General features: G+C 47.2%; 1 protein-coding gene across 1 annotated transcript; it reads right to left on the bottom strand.

Moving 5' to 3' along the window:
• Positions 1 to 9,947: 9,947 nt before the first annotated feature.
• Positions 9,948 to 14,612, bottom strand: NIFK (nucleolar protein interacting with the FHA domain of MKI67). Its single transcript, XM_039555139.1, is given in 7 exon segments — positions 9,948 to 10,386; positions 10,389 to 10,533; positions 11,741 to 11,821; positions 12,506 to 12,717; positions 13,422 to 13,530; positions 14,263 to 14,388; positions 14,460 to 14,612. Coding segments are annotated over 7 exon segments (870 nt in total). The 5' UTR covers positions 14,604 to 14,612; the 3' UTR covers positions 9,948 to 10,333.
• Positions 14,613 to 14,788: the final 176 nt, after the last annotated feature.

Below are 14,788 nucleotides of genomic sequence, written 5' to 3'. Positions count from 1 at the left end.
GTCTCTCTGTTTTGTACAGCCTTAGTTAAAAAGCTGCATTTAAAAGTAACTAATTATTTCTCCTTCATGGAAAGATTTCCAGTGCTTCCACTATAAAACTGAGGTGAGATTGGGAAACAAATGCCCTGTGCAGAAGCTCTTTACCAAGATGTATTTGACCATCTTGTTGCCTGGGCTCATGACTGCTTTTCTCCTGTTGGTTGGGGAATGAATCTCCATATCCCCTCAAACTACCACTGTCCTCGTCCTCTGTGCTGCAGAAGGCAGCTGACCTCCGTAACACTGCAGCTCCCAACGAGCACAGAGTCTGAGCCATCAAAACATGGGAGAGCTGTATGCGGAACAAGTGATTGACTTTCATTAATAACTTCGTGAAATAATAATGCCCTTCTCCTTGGCTCGCGCCTCTGGCACAGCAATGACTCTTGGCAAGCCCCCTCCAAATAATCCTAGATTTGCCAGTTTGTTCTTTTTTGCCATCAGGTTCCACAGCAATACCTAACTGCTGCTTTGGGTAAAGCCATCGGCACAGGCTGAGTGTAAAGTCTGGAACAGGCTGCACAGATGTCAAGAGAAAGCTGGGGATATTAGTGCTTAAAAGGATGCCAGCTCTCAGTAAACTGAAAGCAGGTGATTACAAACCAGCTTTAGAAATTACCATGGTTCTTACCCCCAGGCAGTAGCTAATCTCCTGAGAGCCCTAACTGGCTAAGCACAACTACCCACAGTAGAGACACAACAGCTCTGCTTCAACTATTGTGGCTACCCAGTCCCCATTTCACTCTCTATCTGCTCCCAGAGGAAACACAACCCATGTGCCGAGTGTTTTCCCTCCCTGGTTGGGCAGTTCTGCAAACAGGACTCCTCCAGTGGTTTGCCCTTCTCCTGTTTTGCACTCTCCCAACTGGAGGGCAACATGATCTCTGAGGACAGAGATCATGGGAACATTAATAAAGGACCAATCATTCCACTTCATCTGGATCTGCTAGAACTACAGGCAAAGTTCTCTCAGAGAGTCTAGACAGTTCCCTCTCTGTTCCCAAATACCTTCACATTTCATTTTGAACAAGAAAATGAGATAAAACCTGAATAGTTCTAAGTTAGGTGAATTATGGTAAGCAATATTTAGTTTAGTTCAGTAAGAAATCAATAACTTTGCATCACACATTTATTATTTATTGCGTATCACACTTTAGCTGTGACTTTATTCTCTTCAGTATTACAATAAAGAGGCATTTGCTTTGGAAATCTCCCCAAACTGCCTTCTGATATAATTACATGTTTGCCCTTTTTTCACAGATTCTTACTTCTGGTGATTCTACAGTCACTGTTTGGCAGCCTAAACCTTTGTAAAGGAATGCTGAGAAATGCAGCTGGCATAGGTTAAAGTATTTTTTTCCCCTCCTAGATAAAACTTGCACAGAAAATGTGGCTTTTATTCTCCCTTTGGTTACAAGACTTCGGGAGACAACAACTGCACAAAACTTAGAAGTTTCATCATTGTGCAACTGACAGATTGTGGACATGGTCTTTCTCTATGTGTTTTCTTCACATTTTTATTTAAAGCAGGTAAAGTCTCTACACAGAAACAAATTTGTCACCTAATCAGCTCTAATGTTTGGATTTTTTTGCCTGTTATTACATGACTGTTTCCTTGCTCCCTCCAGAGACTTTTAGAACAGTTTATGCCTATATTTAAGACAACCAAATTGCTCCATGAGCAGCAGCACTAATGATGCCTGGCTTCTCACAGGTCTCTCTTCTTTGTCCCTCTAATCCGCCCTGCTCTCTCAGCAGCCCTACCTTCCTTTGTGTGTCCTGTGCCACTCCCCTCCAAGGGGACACGGGCGGGTTAGTCCAGGGCTGTATCCGCGTGCAGATGGAAGGGCAGCCTTCCATCACAAGGGATCACACCACGCCCGAGCTCCCTCCTGCCTTCCCCTGAGGCTGACAATGATTATTTCTCTCTTCCATTGCTCATGAAACTTGAGATTGTTTCCTCCCCCCTAAACACCGAGAAGGAAAAAGGAGGGAGTTAGCCTGGCAGTTGAACAGAAGCGGACAGATAGACTGGTCACATAAGCCTCGTTTTCATCAGGAAAATAAGTACAAAATACATTGTAACCTGCAGGTTTTCTTCCAATATTTTAAAAGTAGGTGGTGAAAGCATTGTTCTGATTCTTGCCCTTTAGGTTTCTTGACATTAATCTCAGGATTCTTTAATCCTGCTCTCGATTCCTTGGTGCAGCCTCTCAGCTTTCCCAGGGCCATCACTCTGCATTAGCTCTGGCACACCTGTGACAGACCTGCACATCCATCGCCTGCGACAGCTCCCAATGGAGACCCACCGTGAAGGCACAGCAGGATACCCCAAGGGCAACCAGATCTAAGCTTCTGGATGGAATCCAGTCTGCAGGGATAACTCAGCTTCTCCAAAGTTATTGTCAGGTAACAACTGTGCTATTGCTAAGCAGTCCTTGGGGATTCATCCTGGAGTGCAGGGAGGACTCTCTAAATGAAGGAAATTGAAGTAACCACTGGAGGAGCTGCTACCATCATAAGAGACTGCTTGACCAGGCCTTCACTACCAGTGGCTCAACAGCAGGCATTTGGCAGTACCCTTATCCATAACATACCTAAAAAAAGGAACTTTTTACTATGCTCTGATTTCTGAAAGATCTCCATTTACTTACCTGTCTCCAAAACAAAGAGACCAGTGCAGCAGAAAAGTCTCCTGAGAGGATACTGTTCCCAGTGAAGCTGCACGTATCTCTCTATCAGTCCACCTGCAAAGCACACTGTTCCCTGCTTGTTGAGAAAGCTCTGCTTGGACACAAGGAGCTGTGTGCTTATACACGTGCACAACAATGCACAGCCCATCTGCAAGGTGAAAAAAGAGATGAACTTTAACTATGGACATCTAAGTAAGGGCAAAGCAAAGTCGGGAAGCTTTTTAAAATAACGAAATGTAGGGATAGTCTAGCTTTCAATTACCAACACTGCTCTTTCAAATAAAAACACATCAATAAAACTAGTGAGAAGCAGATGGAAGGAATGGCTCTATTTCAGCAGAAACACTGACTATACCTGAATGACCTGCTCTTCCCCTTTCCTTCAGAGCCCTTTTGCACAACATCTGCTCAGGAATCTGAGAGCCTGGTGCTTCAAGGAGAAATGTTTTTATTTATGAATGACAGTATGATGATGGCAGCTGCCCATAACAAGAGAGGACAGCAGTGTCAAAGCTTGTCTGTCCCTGGGTTGCTCCCCTAGAGTTGAGTACTCTGCTATGCAGACTTAGAAAGCCACAGTTCCTTTATGTGCTGTCCCAGCTTGAATACTTGCACGGCTAAGGGCGAGAACAGCTTCACTTGACTCGACGAAGCAGTGCATCTCTCCCTTTGCCATCTCCTGGCACTTACATCTCCTGCCACATCACCTGCACAGCCTTGTGCCATGCTGAGGAGAAGGCTGGACTGCTGCTGGCACAAATACCATGGGCCAACATGAGGTGAAGTCCAAGTACCCAACTTCTGAGTGCTGCTGATCCCACTCTGGCACAGGCCCCCCTATGTGACTCACCTCTTCTACCCCTCACTTACCTGGGAAACAGGGAATAAACTCCTCGTCCATACTGTGTGAGAACAAACACTTGAAACAGGGAAAGCACAAGTACTTCAGATCAACGTGAAATTTAATAATTCCTTTTTCTTTCCTTTGCACATGACAGTTGTCACAGCCCCAGATTTGAGCACTTTCAGCTCACACAATGTGCTCCCGCACCGCTATCTTTAATTGGCACTTTCCTGCCAAGCCTCAGCGTTTTGCATCGGACTTTTTCCACGTGAGAGCTGCCACGAACAAAGCATCCCACTGACCCACTTAACTCCCACGTGAAGGCACATGAAGCTTCGCTTCAGTCACCAAACAGAAAAGAAAACACAAGAGCAGAAGGTTTTGATTAAAGGGAAATGAGCAAATGGCTTCAAGGCTCATCGTGTGCACACGGGCACGTCTGCATGTGTTCACTCCTTGCAGACATTTGGCCACCCAAGGAGAAACATCCTGTACAAAGCAGGTAGTCCTCAGGCAGTGTGAATTGGGTTGGATTCGAGCTTTCCCGTTGGCAGGAAGGTCCTGTGAGCCACGCAACATCCCCACAGGCTTCTTCCCCTGACACGGAGTGACTGCCTCCAGGGAGGCAGGCAATGGTTCATTCTCCCTGACCAAATATCAGGGAAGGTACCAATTAGTGTTAATTTTGGCATTCTTTGCTTTGTGACCAGAGCCTAAGCTGAAACCCCCCAAAACCGAATACAGGCTACTGGCAACAGTTTTCCATGCTTTCTGAGCTGTGCTAGATTTAGCCTTGGAAGATCACCTCTGGTCTTACCACAGCATGGGCACCAGGTCTTACATTTGCATCAGAGACTGTATTTTTCCTGGCTGCTGTCAGGCCTCTGGAAAGAGACATTTACACGTCAAACTTACAAGAGTCCTATTTTTGTCTTGCACTTAAATTTACATTAAGCAACAGTTCATCCCCATTTCCGCTTCCTTCCTAGTTTCCCATTTACACTGTTTCAAATGGATTTACCTCTTCCTGTGCTTGTTCTCTATAGTCATCCGTGATACTATTTTATCTTTTTTCCACCATCCAAACACAATTATGTTCATATCTCCTTTTTTTTTTTATACTTGCACATCACACGTGTGCATACCTTACCAGCACGGGTTCTTTCAATCTTTGAAAACATTTCCTTTTTATCCTCTCCCAAATATTAAGCCAACTGGAAAGTGACACATCAAGGTTAGGAATGCAGTCTGCTCCCAACAAGGAAAAAACGCTGAGCTTTGCAAGAGAGGCTAAATGGATTAAGATCCTTTTAAAGATTAGGTCACCCTTCACCCCAAATGCAGATTTCTACTGAAATTAAAGGAAGCTCTTACAGAGTGCAATGAGGGGGCTGACATTTAATGGCAACACAGCAAACAGCCCACCCAAACCCAACTGTCCAAATCACCAACTCCAAATGAGTCTTAACAACCAACTGGTTCATTCTGTACTACATATTAACACGGCAGGATTTCATCTTGTAAAATTATGAGCTGATGGGGGAGAAAAGCTGAGGTAGGAGTTCTCAGGGTAAAAACTTAGGCTGTGATTCATCTGATGTGGCTGCACTGACATTACACCAACAGACAGGTTTGCCTTGAAGGAATCCATACTGCCTCTGAAATTAGTCCCTTGCACTTGCATAGCTCCTGCCAGACCAGTCACAAAGCTCCAGCAGCTCCAAACCTGGAATTTGTTTGTAAGGACATAGTTCAACAGAACACACCTTAAGCATTGTCCAGTTAATAAACTACAAACATCAGTCTTTGTGTGGGACAGCTGAAGGAAGACTTTATAGATTTGTCTTACATTTCCTCTGCCATCACTTCTGGGCAGATGAACACAGCCCTCTTCTAACAGGCAGACCTGAAAATGCAGCTCAGCACCTGAAAACCACACCAAAGCCCTTCCAGCTCTCACATCAACAGAAATAAAAATACTGCAGGTGATAAAGCAGCTTTGCTGCTGCTGCTGCTGCACAGCTGGCACAGACCCTGCTCACTCCCCACTGCACAGCTGCCTTGTGTGAGAAACAGTAACTGAGCAAGCACAGCAGAGAGGCAAGTCCTGCCTTCACCCTCAAAATGCTGCAATGCTCTCAGCCTCGTGAAGCCACCCTGACAGCAGTAACTCCACTTCCCTGCTTGTTTTAAAAAAACCAGTACACAAGCAAACTGGGAGTTTGTGCAAGCCCTTGTGGGAAACTGGCAGCAATGCCTCACTGCAGAGCAAGCAGCCCAGTTTCCAGGTCTGCACCTGCTCACCAAGGCTCCTCTCAGTCAGCACTGGAAAAACACACAGAAAAGAACAGGGCTTTCCAAAGTCACTATCATAAAAATGGGATTAAGTAGTTTCTTTCCTTCCTGTTCTTTAAAACAACAAGTTTCAAATCCAGGCCAAGCCCCAGACTCCACATGATGGATCAAACGGGCAGACAGGGAAAGGAAGCGACCCCAGTGCCTGTGGCTCACTGCAGACACTTACCTCGCTGTGTCAAAGCCCTCACAGTTCTGCCTCTCTTCAACAACATGTGTGAAGACAATTATAAACCAGCACCTTCTTCCCTGATTGGAGCCAAAACTTGTGTAGGAGCTTCTCTATAGCTTTTCCTTTCCCAGCACAAGAGAGCCACATGGTTACTGCCCGCAAACACACAGCTGTGCAACTACTCCAGGCCTCCCAGGACAGCCAAGATCTCTCTGTTCCTGCCCTATGCTTAATTAATGCTGGGTGGCAGAAGTGATGAGAGGCCTTGCTGCACCCTGCACGGAATAAAGTGTTTCACTTTAGGAATTCTCACTCATACAGTTAACCATTTCCTCAGCTTGCTCTGACAGCTGCTGCCCTTGGGCAGGAAGGGATGTGCCTGCATTAGCAGTGCCAGCAGCAGCCTGACACACAGAATGGCCTCCCCACTGTTCCAGCAGCACCCTGGGGTGGTCCCCAGCATATCTCTGGTTAAGAAGTGCACATTATTGGTGCCCAGAGTTAGACATTTCAAGAATTTGGAGTTTAGATGTTTTTAGGAAAAGAGGATGTGTTTGAACACCTTAGACAATGAAGGAGTCTGGTCCAAGAGGATTTGTGGATATTCCTGGAAAACACATAATGGAGATCGCATTCACTGTACTCCTGTTATCTGCTTGCCCAGCTTTCACCTGCAGCACCCTGCCCAGGGCAGGGATGTGCTCAGCACCTCACAAAGCACAGCCCACCCCAGCCAGCTGCATCGCACAGCAAAGTGAAAGCCAAACACGCCAGCACTCTGAAGGGAAAGCTGCAAGAGGGGGAATTTGCTGGAGCTCCCCTCTGCCTCGCTGGTGCATTACTTGGAGAGGAGAGCATGTCACCCCTCAGAGCCATGCCCAAGTCCTGCCTTGCACCATGAGCCATTTGCAGACAGGTTTTAAACTTGTCCCCCAGGGCTGCAGCCATTTCCAAAGCCAGATATGCAAACAAACAGGCTTGGTACTGGCAAGAGCAAGTGTCACTTGCCCAGCCTGCTCTCCTCCTTCACTTGGCTCATGAGCAAGCAGCAGCACTTGGACTGTGATGGCAGCACACTCCTCATGCTCTGTGCAGCCTGGGCATCCCACAGCACATCTAAAAGGCAAAACAAGTAGGAAAACATAAAACTGCATATTTAATTTTGAGCAGTCTAACCCTGCCACATTCACCAGTATCTTTTTCTTGAGAGGTGAGCATCGGTTTCATCATTCCTTTTTCCCCTCTATCTTGCAGCCAATTCTGCTTTTCTCCCCCACCCTCCCTACCCCCCCATTCTTCTTTTACTTCCAGTACTTCATGTGCCAGGAAATGGTGAACACTCTTAAACCCTGCTCCCTCCTGCAAAACAGAGAAATTGTAATAAATGAGTGCAAATTAACAGGCTTGGCTAGCACCTAAGTTTCTCAAGCTTGAAAGCAGTAGCACATACATGAGTGTTCAGCAAAACAGCTCCACAAAGTCATTCATAACTGAAAGGCAGAGCACTTGCAAGTCATGCCTTGAAACCACCGCCTCAACACTCCTAGCATCCCAGTAAAAACAACTCAGAGCCTGCCCTAAAATCAGTGGCCAGGAGGTTTGTGTTTGTCCAAGATGTACAAACAAATGACTGGAGAGATGAGAAAAATCAGTGCAGGGACTGAGGCATAACTCATGACACAGCACATCTGTCCACTTGCTATGGAAACTATGTTTGGCAAGTATCAGGTGTCTGAATTTCTGCTTACGTACATCTCCCTGGACAGCAGTATATTAATAACACAGGCAGCCTAAAAACAGAAACTATCACCAAGAAAAGCTGCCCTTCTGCCGAGAGTTCCTTGCTGTAGCCTAGGTATTGCTGTGCTTTCCTCCAACAACACAGACTTTTGCTTCCTTGCTTTTCAGAATTGCCATCTAAGCTGATCTCAATTGAAGGAAGATGAACAAACAAAAGGAAAGGAAAGAAAAATTACAGCAGGAAGCAACCTTATTGTTAAGCACAGTTTTCTTGAACGTCTTCCCATCAAGGCTCGCACTGCTATGTGACTCTGGAAAGCCAGCAGCAGCCAGGGTTTCAGCTTAAAGGCACAAACCTTTCCAAGAGACCTGCAGAAGCCAAAGTCCCTCATGCAGGACACGCAGGAGCTCATGCAGCCAGACAGGACGGCCCTGGCACTGCAAGCAGCATGAGAAGCCACTGAGTCAAACATGGAAGAAAGCAGTGAGTGGACACAGGCAGGGGCAGAACACTGGGCACAGAGAGGAGCACAGCAATAGAAGCAGAGTGGGAAGAAAGCAACTACAGGCTCAAAATGCAGGCCAAGGCATTGCAATGGCAAGCACAGGAATGGAGATGCTCAGGCTTCGGGGAATGTGGAACTGCACCAGAGAAGTTACTCTAGATAAACTAAGTTTCCTTAAGAGCAGCTTTAATTTGGCAGCCTAGGAAGGAGCACTTGTGGCACAGAAATGGGCATTTTTGGTTAAGATCAGTATCAGGTTTCTCGTGTGTTCTCAAGCTGTGTTAGAGACTCGTGAGTCACACCAGTGCAGCCGTTCGCTCCACTCTGCCTGGAGAGGACGGGTTTCCTTACAAGCCCAGCAACCCTTGTGCTGCAGCATGCCCACACAGCTGAGTCGTGTGTCAGGAGAGGCAGCTCCCACCAGGAGAAATGCAGCCACATTTCTGGTTCATCCTGACCCAACAGCCATCTTTATGTGCCCAACACAAAGTCAGGAACACGGACTCCAAAAGAAAACTGTCTGTTCTGGGCAGATGCATTTTGCTTCTTTTCTGCTGCTCTCTGCTGTATGACATCAAGGTAGAAGTTTTTCCAGAGCTACACATCAGATACAAACAGATAAGCAATTTCTGCCAACCATTGTGATCATGCATATCTCAAACCTTGGCTGAGCATGTATTTCCCACGGGTTTGGGGTGCAAGCACTGCCTGCTTCTCATGAAACAACGCACAGGGAAGGAAGCCTGCAGATGTACACAGCAACACTTCCATTAAAAGGCAAGGTTGGTGAAGAGATTTCCCTGGCCTGCCCAAGGTGACGAGCATTTGGCATAGAGATGCACTCATCCAAGTGGCTTCCTCAACAAGGGAGAATGATCTAATGAGTCACCAAGACAATGTCATTATGACCCCACGATTATTCCAGTGATCAGGCCAGACAGATCAGAATCAGCAAGGACAATGGTTTAGATTAATTTTTCTCTGCCAGGACTTCAAGTCTTAAAATAGCCAAGGAGTTAGTGCCAGCCACCTACCTAGCTGGTTATTGTCACCTGGGCTTTCCTCTGAAATCTTCTGCCAAGCCTGACCAGCAGCCAACAGCATTAGAGTGTTTAATCTCAGACAACAAAAGATGAAGGCTAAGTATGTGCACAGAACCCAAACTGGGATTTCTACAGATCTCAGACTTGTATTAAAATCCAAATTCTAACTGCACAGTCAAACTGCCTGTTCAAACAGGACTGGATATCTGCCATCTGCAATGACAAGCCAGTTGGAACAAGAATGAATCTTAATGCATCACAAAAAGCTACGCTCAGTTCTCTGAACTCATACTACTACTGACAAAAACCTGCCTTTGCACTCCTGGTTATTACAATATTTCAATGTGCTTATCACCCCCTGGAGCAGAACATACCCTTGTTTCATGCAGGCAGTGAAACTAAAATGCAGTGACAAACAGAACTGCCAGCAGAAGAACCCAGACTGCTCTGATTATTGGTGCATCTTCTCGAGAGCCTCAATTGCTGTGAATATATGAGAACTCACACAAAACACAGACATTCAGTTAAACAGAACAACCATTACCAAGAGCCAAGAAAGTTGGAAAATGGTAAATTTTTTAATAACTTGTCATTAGTTATAAATTTAAGATACAGTTGCTTGCATTAGCAAGCTCTGAATGGACAGCCTCACATTTTCTTTTCAAAAAATGAGCGCTAGACACGAGTTACAAAATTAACTGAAGGTTTTGGCACGACTGTAGCTGTGTCACAGCATGGGCACTTGTGAGCACAAAGTCAAGAAAATCTTCGTAGTCAGAGAAGACCATAGGTCCCTTCATGGCTAAACCAGAGAGAGAGGATTTGTGAACAGAGTCCTTGCCTAAGAAAAACTGAACCAGTCTAGGCAGGATGAACCAAACCAGGGCAGCAGACCCTGTAGAAGCTCCACCTCAATAGTTTTTAAGTTGAGAAAAACATGGCTACAGCCGCAAAAATTTTAAGTCTGTTTCTGTTTCTTCAGGCTTGGTCTTTGCCTTGGCTGCTTCTTTGGTCTCTGCACAGCATTCTTAACACTGGCAGAGGGAAGCCTGAGAGTTATTTCATCATCCTCCGTGTCATCATCCACCTGAGCAGCTTTCCGGCGCTCGAGCACTGCTGGAGTACAGACTGGAGTAGGATCCTGAAGAGATCAGAAAAACAGGGTTCACTGCAAAGCCATCTGCCAGACAAAGTTGTCACTGGCCCTGTATTACCACAAGACAGCTCAGCCCAGCTCTCCTTCAGGAAATTGTTTTAGTTTTATAACTAGCTACTTTTGTAGACATTATTTCTGTGGACAGAAGTGTCACCTTCAAAGAAGTGTATGTGAACGGCAAATGGAAATTAATTCACATTTTCTAACGTGTTGTAATGCACATTTGCTTTCTAAACTTTCTATTTCCTGACTCAAAGCATCAAGAAAGTCAAGTGGAAGAGAATCAGGGCAAGGGACGGGGGGAAAGTATACTTGAGCCTGGCATACAGAAATGCCACATTCAAGTTCACAGCAGAGCTGAAACATCCCAGCTTCATTACCTCAGTTAAGTCCTCAGAACTCAGATGAGAGAATGTATTAGTTATCCTGTCTTCCTCACAACCAGCCACGTCCCAATTATCACAAGCAAATCCAGTAATAATAAAAATCCCCAAACAAACACCCCCGCCCCCCCAAACTCACAACAGTGATGAAACAGAACAGAAAGGTTAAAGCCTTACAGCGTTTTTAGACAGTCAGTATCCCAAATCTCAGTCCTGGTGATCTGAACTTCCCTTTCCTTCTACTGCTACTTTTCCCTGGGATTTGTTTCCAAAACACCAAATACCATGCATGGAGAGCATGGGGTAGGAGGGACAGTAGAGTATGGAAATGGGGACAGACAGCACTAAACTACATTAACAATTCAACTTCCTTTTGATCAAAACAGGCTGGCACTGTAACATGGTCCAACAGAAGGATTCCGTCAAGGAGATCACATCATGTCAGTTCAAAGCACAGGTGCAGGGGGTGTACAGGTGCCTGTCCCCAGAACCCTGCATTCCCCCATCCTCAAGGGAGTAGAGGCTGACACACCGAGGGACTGGCACTGCTGGTTACAATGTGCTGAGCAGAAGCCTTTGCTGCTGAATGCTCCCACGGGAGAAAGAAGCACGAGGATTCAATCACCCTCCCCGGTTGAAGAGTGTTAATACATCTCAAAGGAGCTACTTCTAGCACAAACATCTCTCAAGCAAACAATGTCAAGGTTTTTGTGTGTTGAAATCAGTATGAAGGTGCCAGCTGAAGACTTTAAACATCCACCCCAGTGTGAATGGTGGTACTGGACACCACCAGGACTGGTCCGTCTTACCTGGCTGCTCAAAGAAACATTCAGTTTTGCTTTCTTGGCTGTTTTAACTTTTTTTCTCTTTTTGGCAAGTGCCTGTGCAGCCTAGGAAGCAAGACAGATCAGGTGGATCACTACATGCTTGTGTGAAGATGCGAACACTTAACAGCTCACAGGTTCCTTTGTTTCATAGCTACGAAGTCTTTGCTATAGCAAATAGGTTTAAAGTAATAAACTGACTGACACAGAGGTGGTCTGGTTCGAACAAAAACACTCAAAGCAACACAAGAAAAGGTGCTACTGTGCATTTTAAAAACACTCCACATTAAACAGCATTAATTGCTTACAACTGAAGTACATGACCCAAGCACTCTGCAGAGGAGGAACATGCAGGGGCTGTGGATGGAAGTTCTGGTCTTGGGACCTGCTTTCAGACCCCCTACCCTGCCAAAGCCTCCCACAGGGCTTGGGCAAAGCCCCTCTGTTCTTTGGTGATCTGCACTCCAGTATTAAACCACAGAATATCCAACTGCTTGTACCAACAGAAGAAAAGGAACATCTCTCCTCTGTTGTTACTTATTTACTTCTCTACAGGCACATGGAGTGCAGCCCAGCCACAGCACCCCACTGAATTCCTGGAGCTTCTATACAGTTCCTAACACACATGAGCCTCCCTGGGGCTCCAGTGCTTTTGCCAGTTCCACACAAAACACATGATTTCCATGTATTCAGCACAACCCTAGAAACACACCTTGCTTAACACACTCATTGAAACAACACCAAACTTACAAATCCTGGGAAGTCATACTCGAGGCCCTTTTCAGCCAGCTTCTTCCGTAGAAGCCTCTCCTTCCGCAGCAGGCGCTTGGTCATCCTGGCTTTCTCCACGAGGGAGCGGATCCTGTTGTAGCGCCGGACAGCCGGCTGAGAAGGCTTCCGAAAGATCTTGTCACAGTCCTTGAAGAGGTTTTCATGGACCTTTTCGGGAGGTATGAACTGACCTGTACCAAAGACAGACATGGGATTACAGCAGAGCTCCCCTTCCCGCCAAGGGCGCTCACACAACACCATTCATGGCTACAACACCGTGCTGGTGCAGCGATTTAGGAACACTGAACTGGGCACTGCATCCTCAGCCAGTAAGAGAGATGGATGGATGGATGGATGGATGGATGGATGGATGGATGGATGGATGGATGGATGGATGAAACACTTTAAGAGTTTCACCCAGAAAGAGCAGAGAAAATTGTTTTACAACAACACGTAATTCATAACCCCTTACAAAGCAAGTTTTACTGTCACCATGTCTGAGAAACTCAGTGATTTAATCAATCTTTTAATCAAAAAAGCCCCTCATGTGAAACCTCACAGACAACAGCTGCAGCAGGTACAAATGCCAAGGAGTTTCCACATGAAAGGAACTCTGTGTTTGCCTCTACACCAAACCCAACCATACCCTGAGATTTCATGCTACACAATCACACTAAGAGCAGTATCAGCCCTGAGAAAAAGACAGCAGTAGTGACCAAAAGGCTGCTGAGCATGCTCTTTACACGTGATGAAAAGCTCAGCCCCGCAGAAGAGATTTTTGGGACAAAACTTCATTAAAAAACCCTAAGATTCTATGGACAGTTGAAAAAGATAACTGAAATAACTACAAGTTTCCTTTGCATGCTTGAGGACTTAAAATTCAGCTTATACTTACACTTCAGCAGTCTCTCAGAAAACAGGTAGTTGTTCATTGTGTCTGCAACAATCTTGGCCACATCATCAGACTCAAACTCCATAAATGCATAGCCTTTGCTGGCTCCAGTCTGTGAGTGACGAGACAGAAACCTGAAACAACGCTTTGCTACCTGAAGAGCTCTATTAAAATTATTTTATTCTTCCAAAGTTATAGCCCATTCTCAGCTAACCACAAGTAGTTTCAGAAAGCTCACTGAAATTGCGAAAAGCATCAGATTTAGTCCTAAACTGCTATGACATTATTTGTAAAATACGTATTTGCACACAAAACAAACTGCTCACCGGTATCTATACTTGTTAAAAAAACAAAGCTACCCTGCTTGGCTGCTGTTTGGCTGTTCCATGCTTATACAGCAGTCTTATAATGTGACAGCAAACCCAGAAGTGAGAAGAAATTAGATTTATCGAATACAAAACAACAAGTAAGTTAGAACAGAGGCACTCACTTCACGTTGGTACGTTGAACTGGTGCACTCAGGCACTATAAATTCACTGGAGTGAATTTCTTTTAGGAAGAAAGGACCACAAGAGCCGCGGCCCAGCCGCTTCCAAGTCGGAGACAGCCCCCGGCCCTGCCGGTCCGACCGGGCACAGCCCCGCCGCGTCCCACGTGGGGCTCCCGAGGGCCTCGGGACGCTGTGGCCTCTGCGCGTTCCCAGGGCCCATGCTGGGCAAGGGGGGAGCCCCAGAGGTCACGGAGACTGCCCGGCCCAGCCTCAGGCAGCCGGCTGCGAGCGCTCCGCCGCATTCCGGCACTGCACGGGCCGCAGCCCCGGGGCAGCCGCCTGGCCGCTCCTCACCTTCTTACTCCTGGAGAGCCGCAGCCGCGTCACCGTCCCGAACTGCCCGAAGTACTCGCGGAGTTGCGGCTCGCAGAGGCCCCGCGGGAGATGCCCCACGAACACCACGCCCGGCGTCAGCTCCTCCTGCAGGCACAGAGCGACCGCGTCAGCCCGGGCCGGGACTCACCGCACCGCCGCCGCGCCGCCCCGCTCACCTTGGTCGCTCGCTTGGTGCGGGTCCGCTGCACCTTCTGCTGGAACTGGCGCTGCAGCCGCGGCTCCAGCGCCAGGAGCGGCGCCGCCCTCACGGCCGTGGCGGACGCAGGCGCCTCCGCCGCCATGGCCGCCTCTGCCGCCATGCTGCCTCCGCGCGGCCGCCGGAAGTGCGTCACTGCCCTCGCGCCGGCGCCGCGCGGCCAGACGCCGTCTCCCAGCAACGGGGCGGAGGAGCCCTCGCGCAGCCCCACGAGGCCCGGCCTCCTCGCACGGGAGGGCGGCCTGAAACACAGACGCCGCCGGGGCGACAAACTCCCGCCCTGGGGGC

The sequence above is a fragment of the Corvus cornix genome, chromosome 7 (genome assembly GCF_000738735.6).
Source record: "Corvus cornix cornix isolate S_Up_H32 chromosome 7, ASM73873v5, whole genome shotgun sequence".
NCBI classification, from domain to species: domain Eukaryota; kingdom Metazoa; phylum Chordata; class Aves; order Passeriformes; family Corvidae; genus Corvus; species Corvus cornix.
Note: the sequence above shows the minus strand (reverse complement) of the source record. Positions and strands in the feature narration are given on the sequence as shown.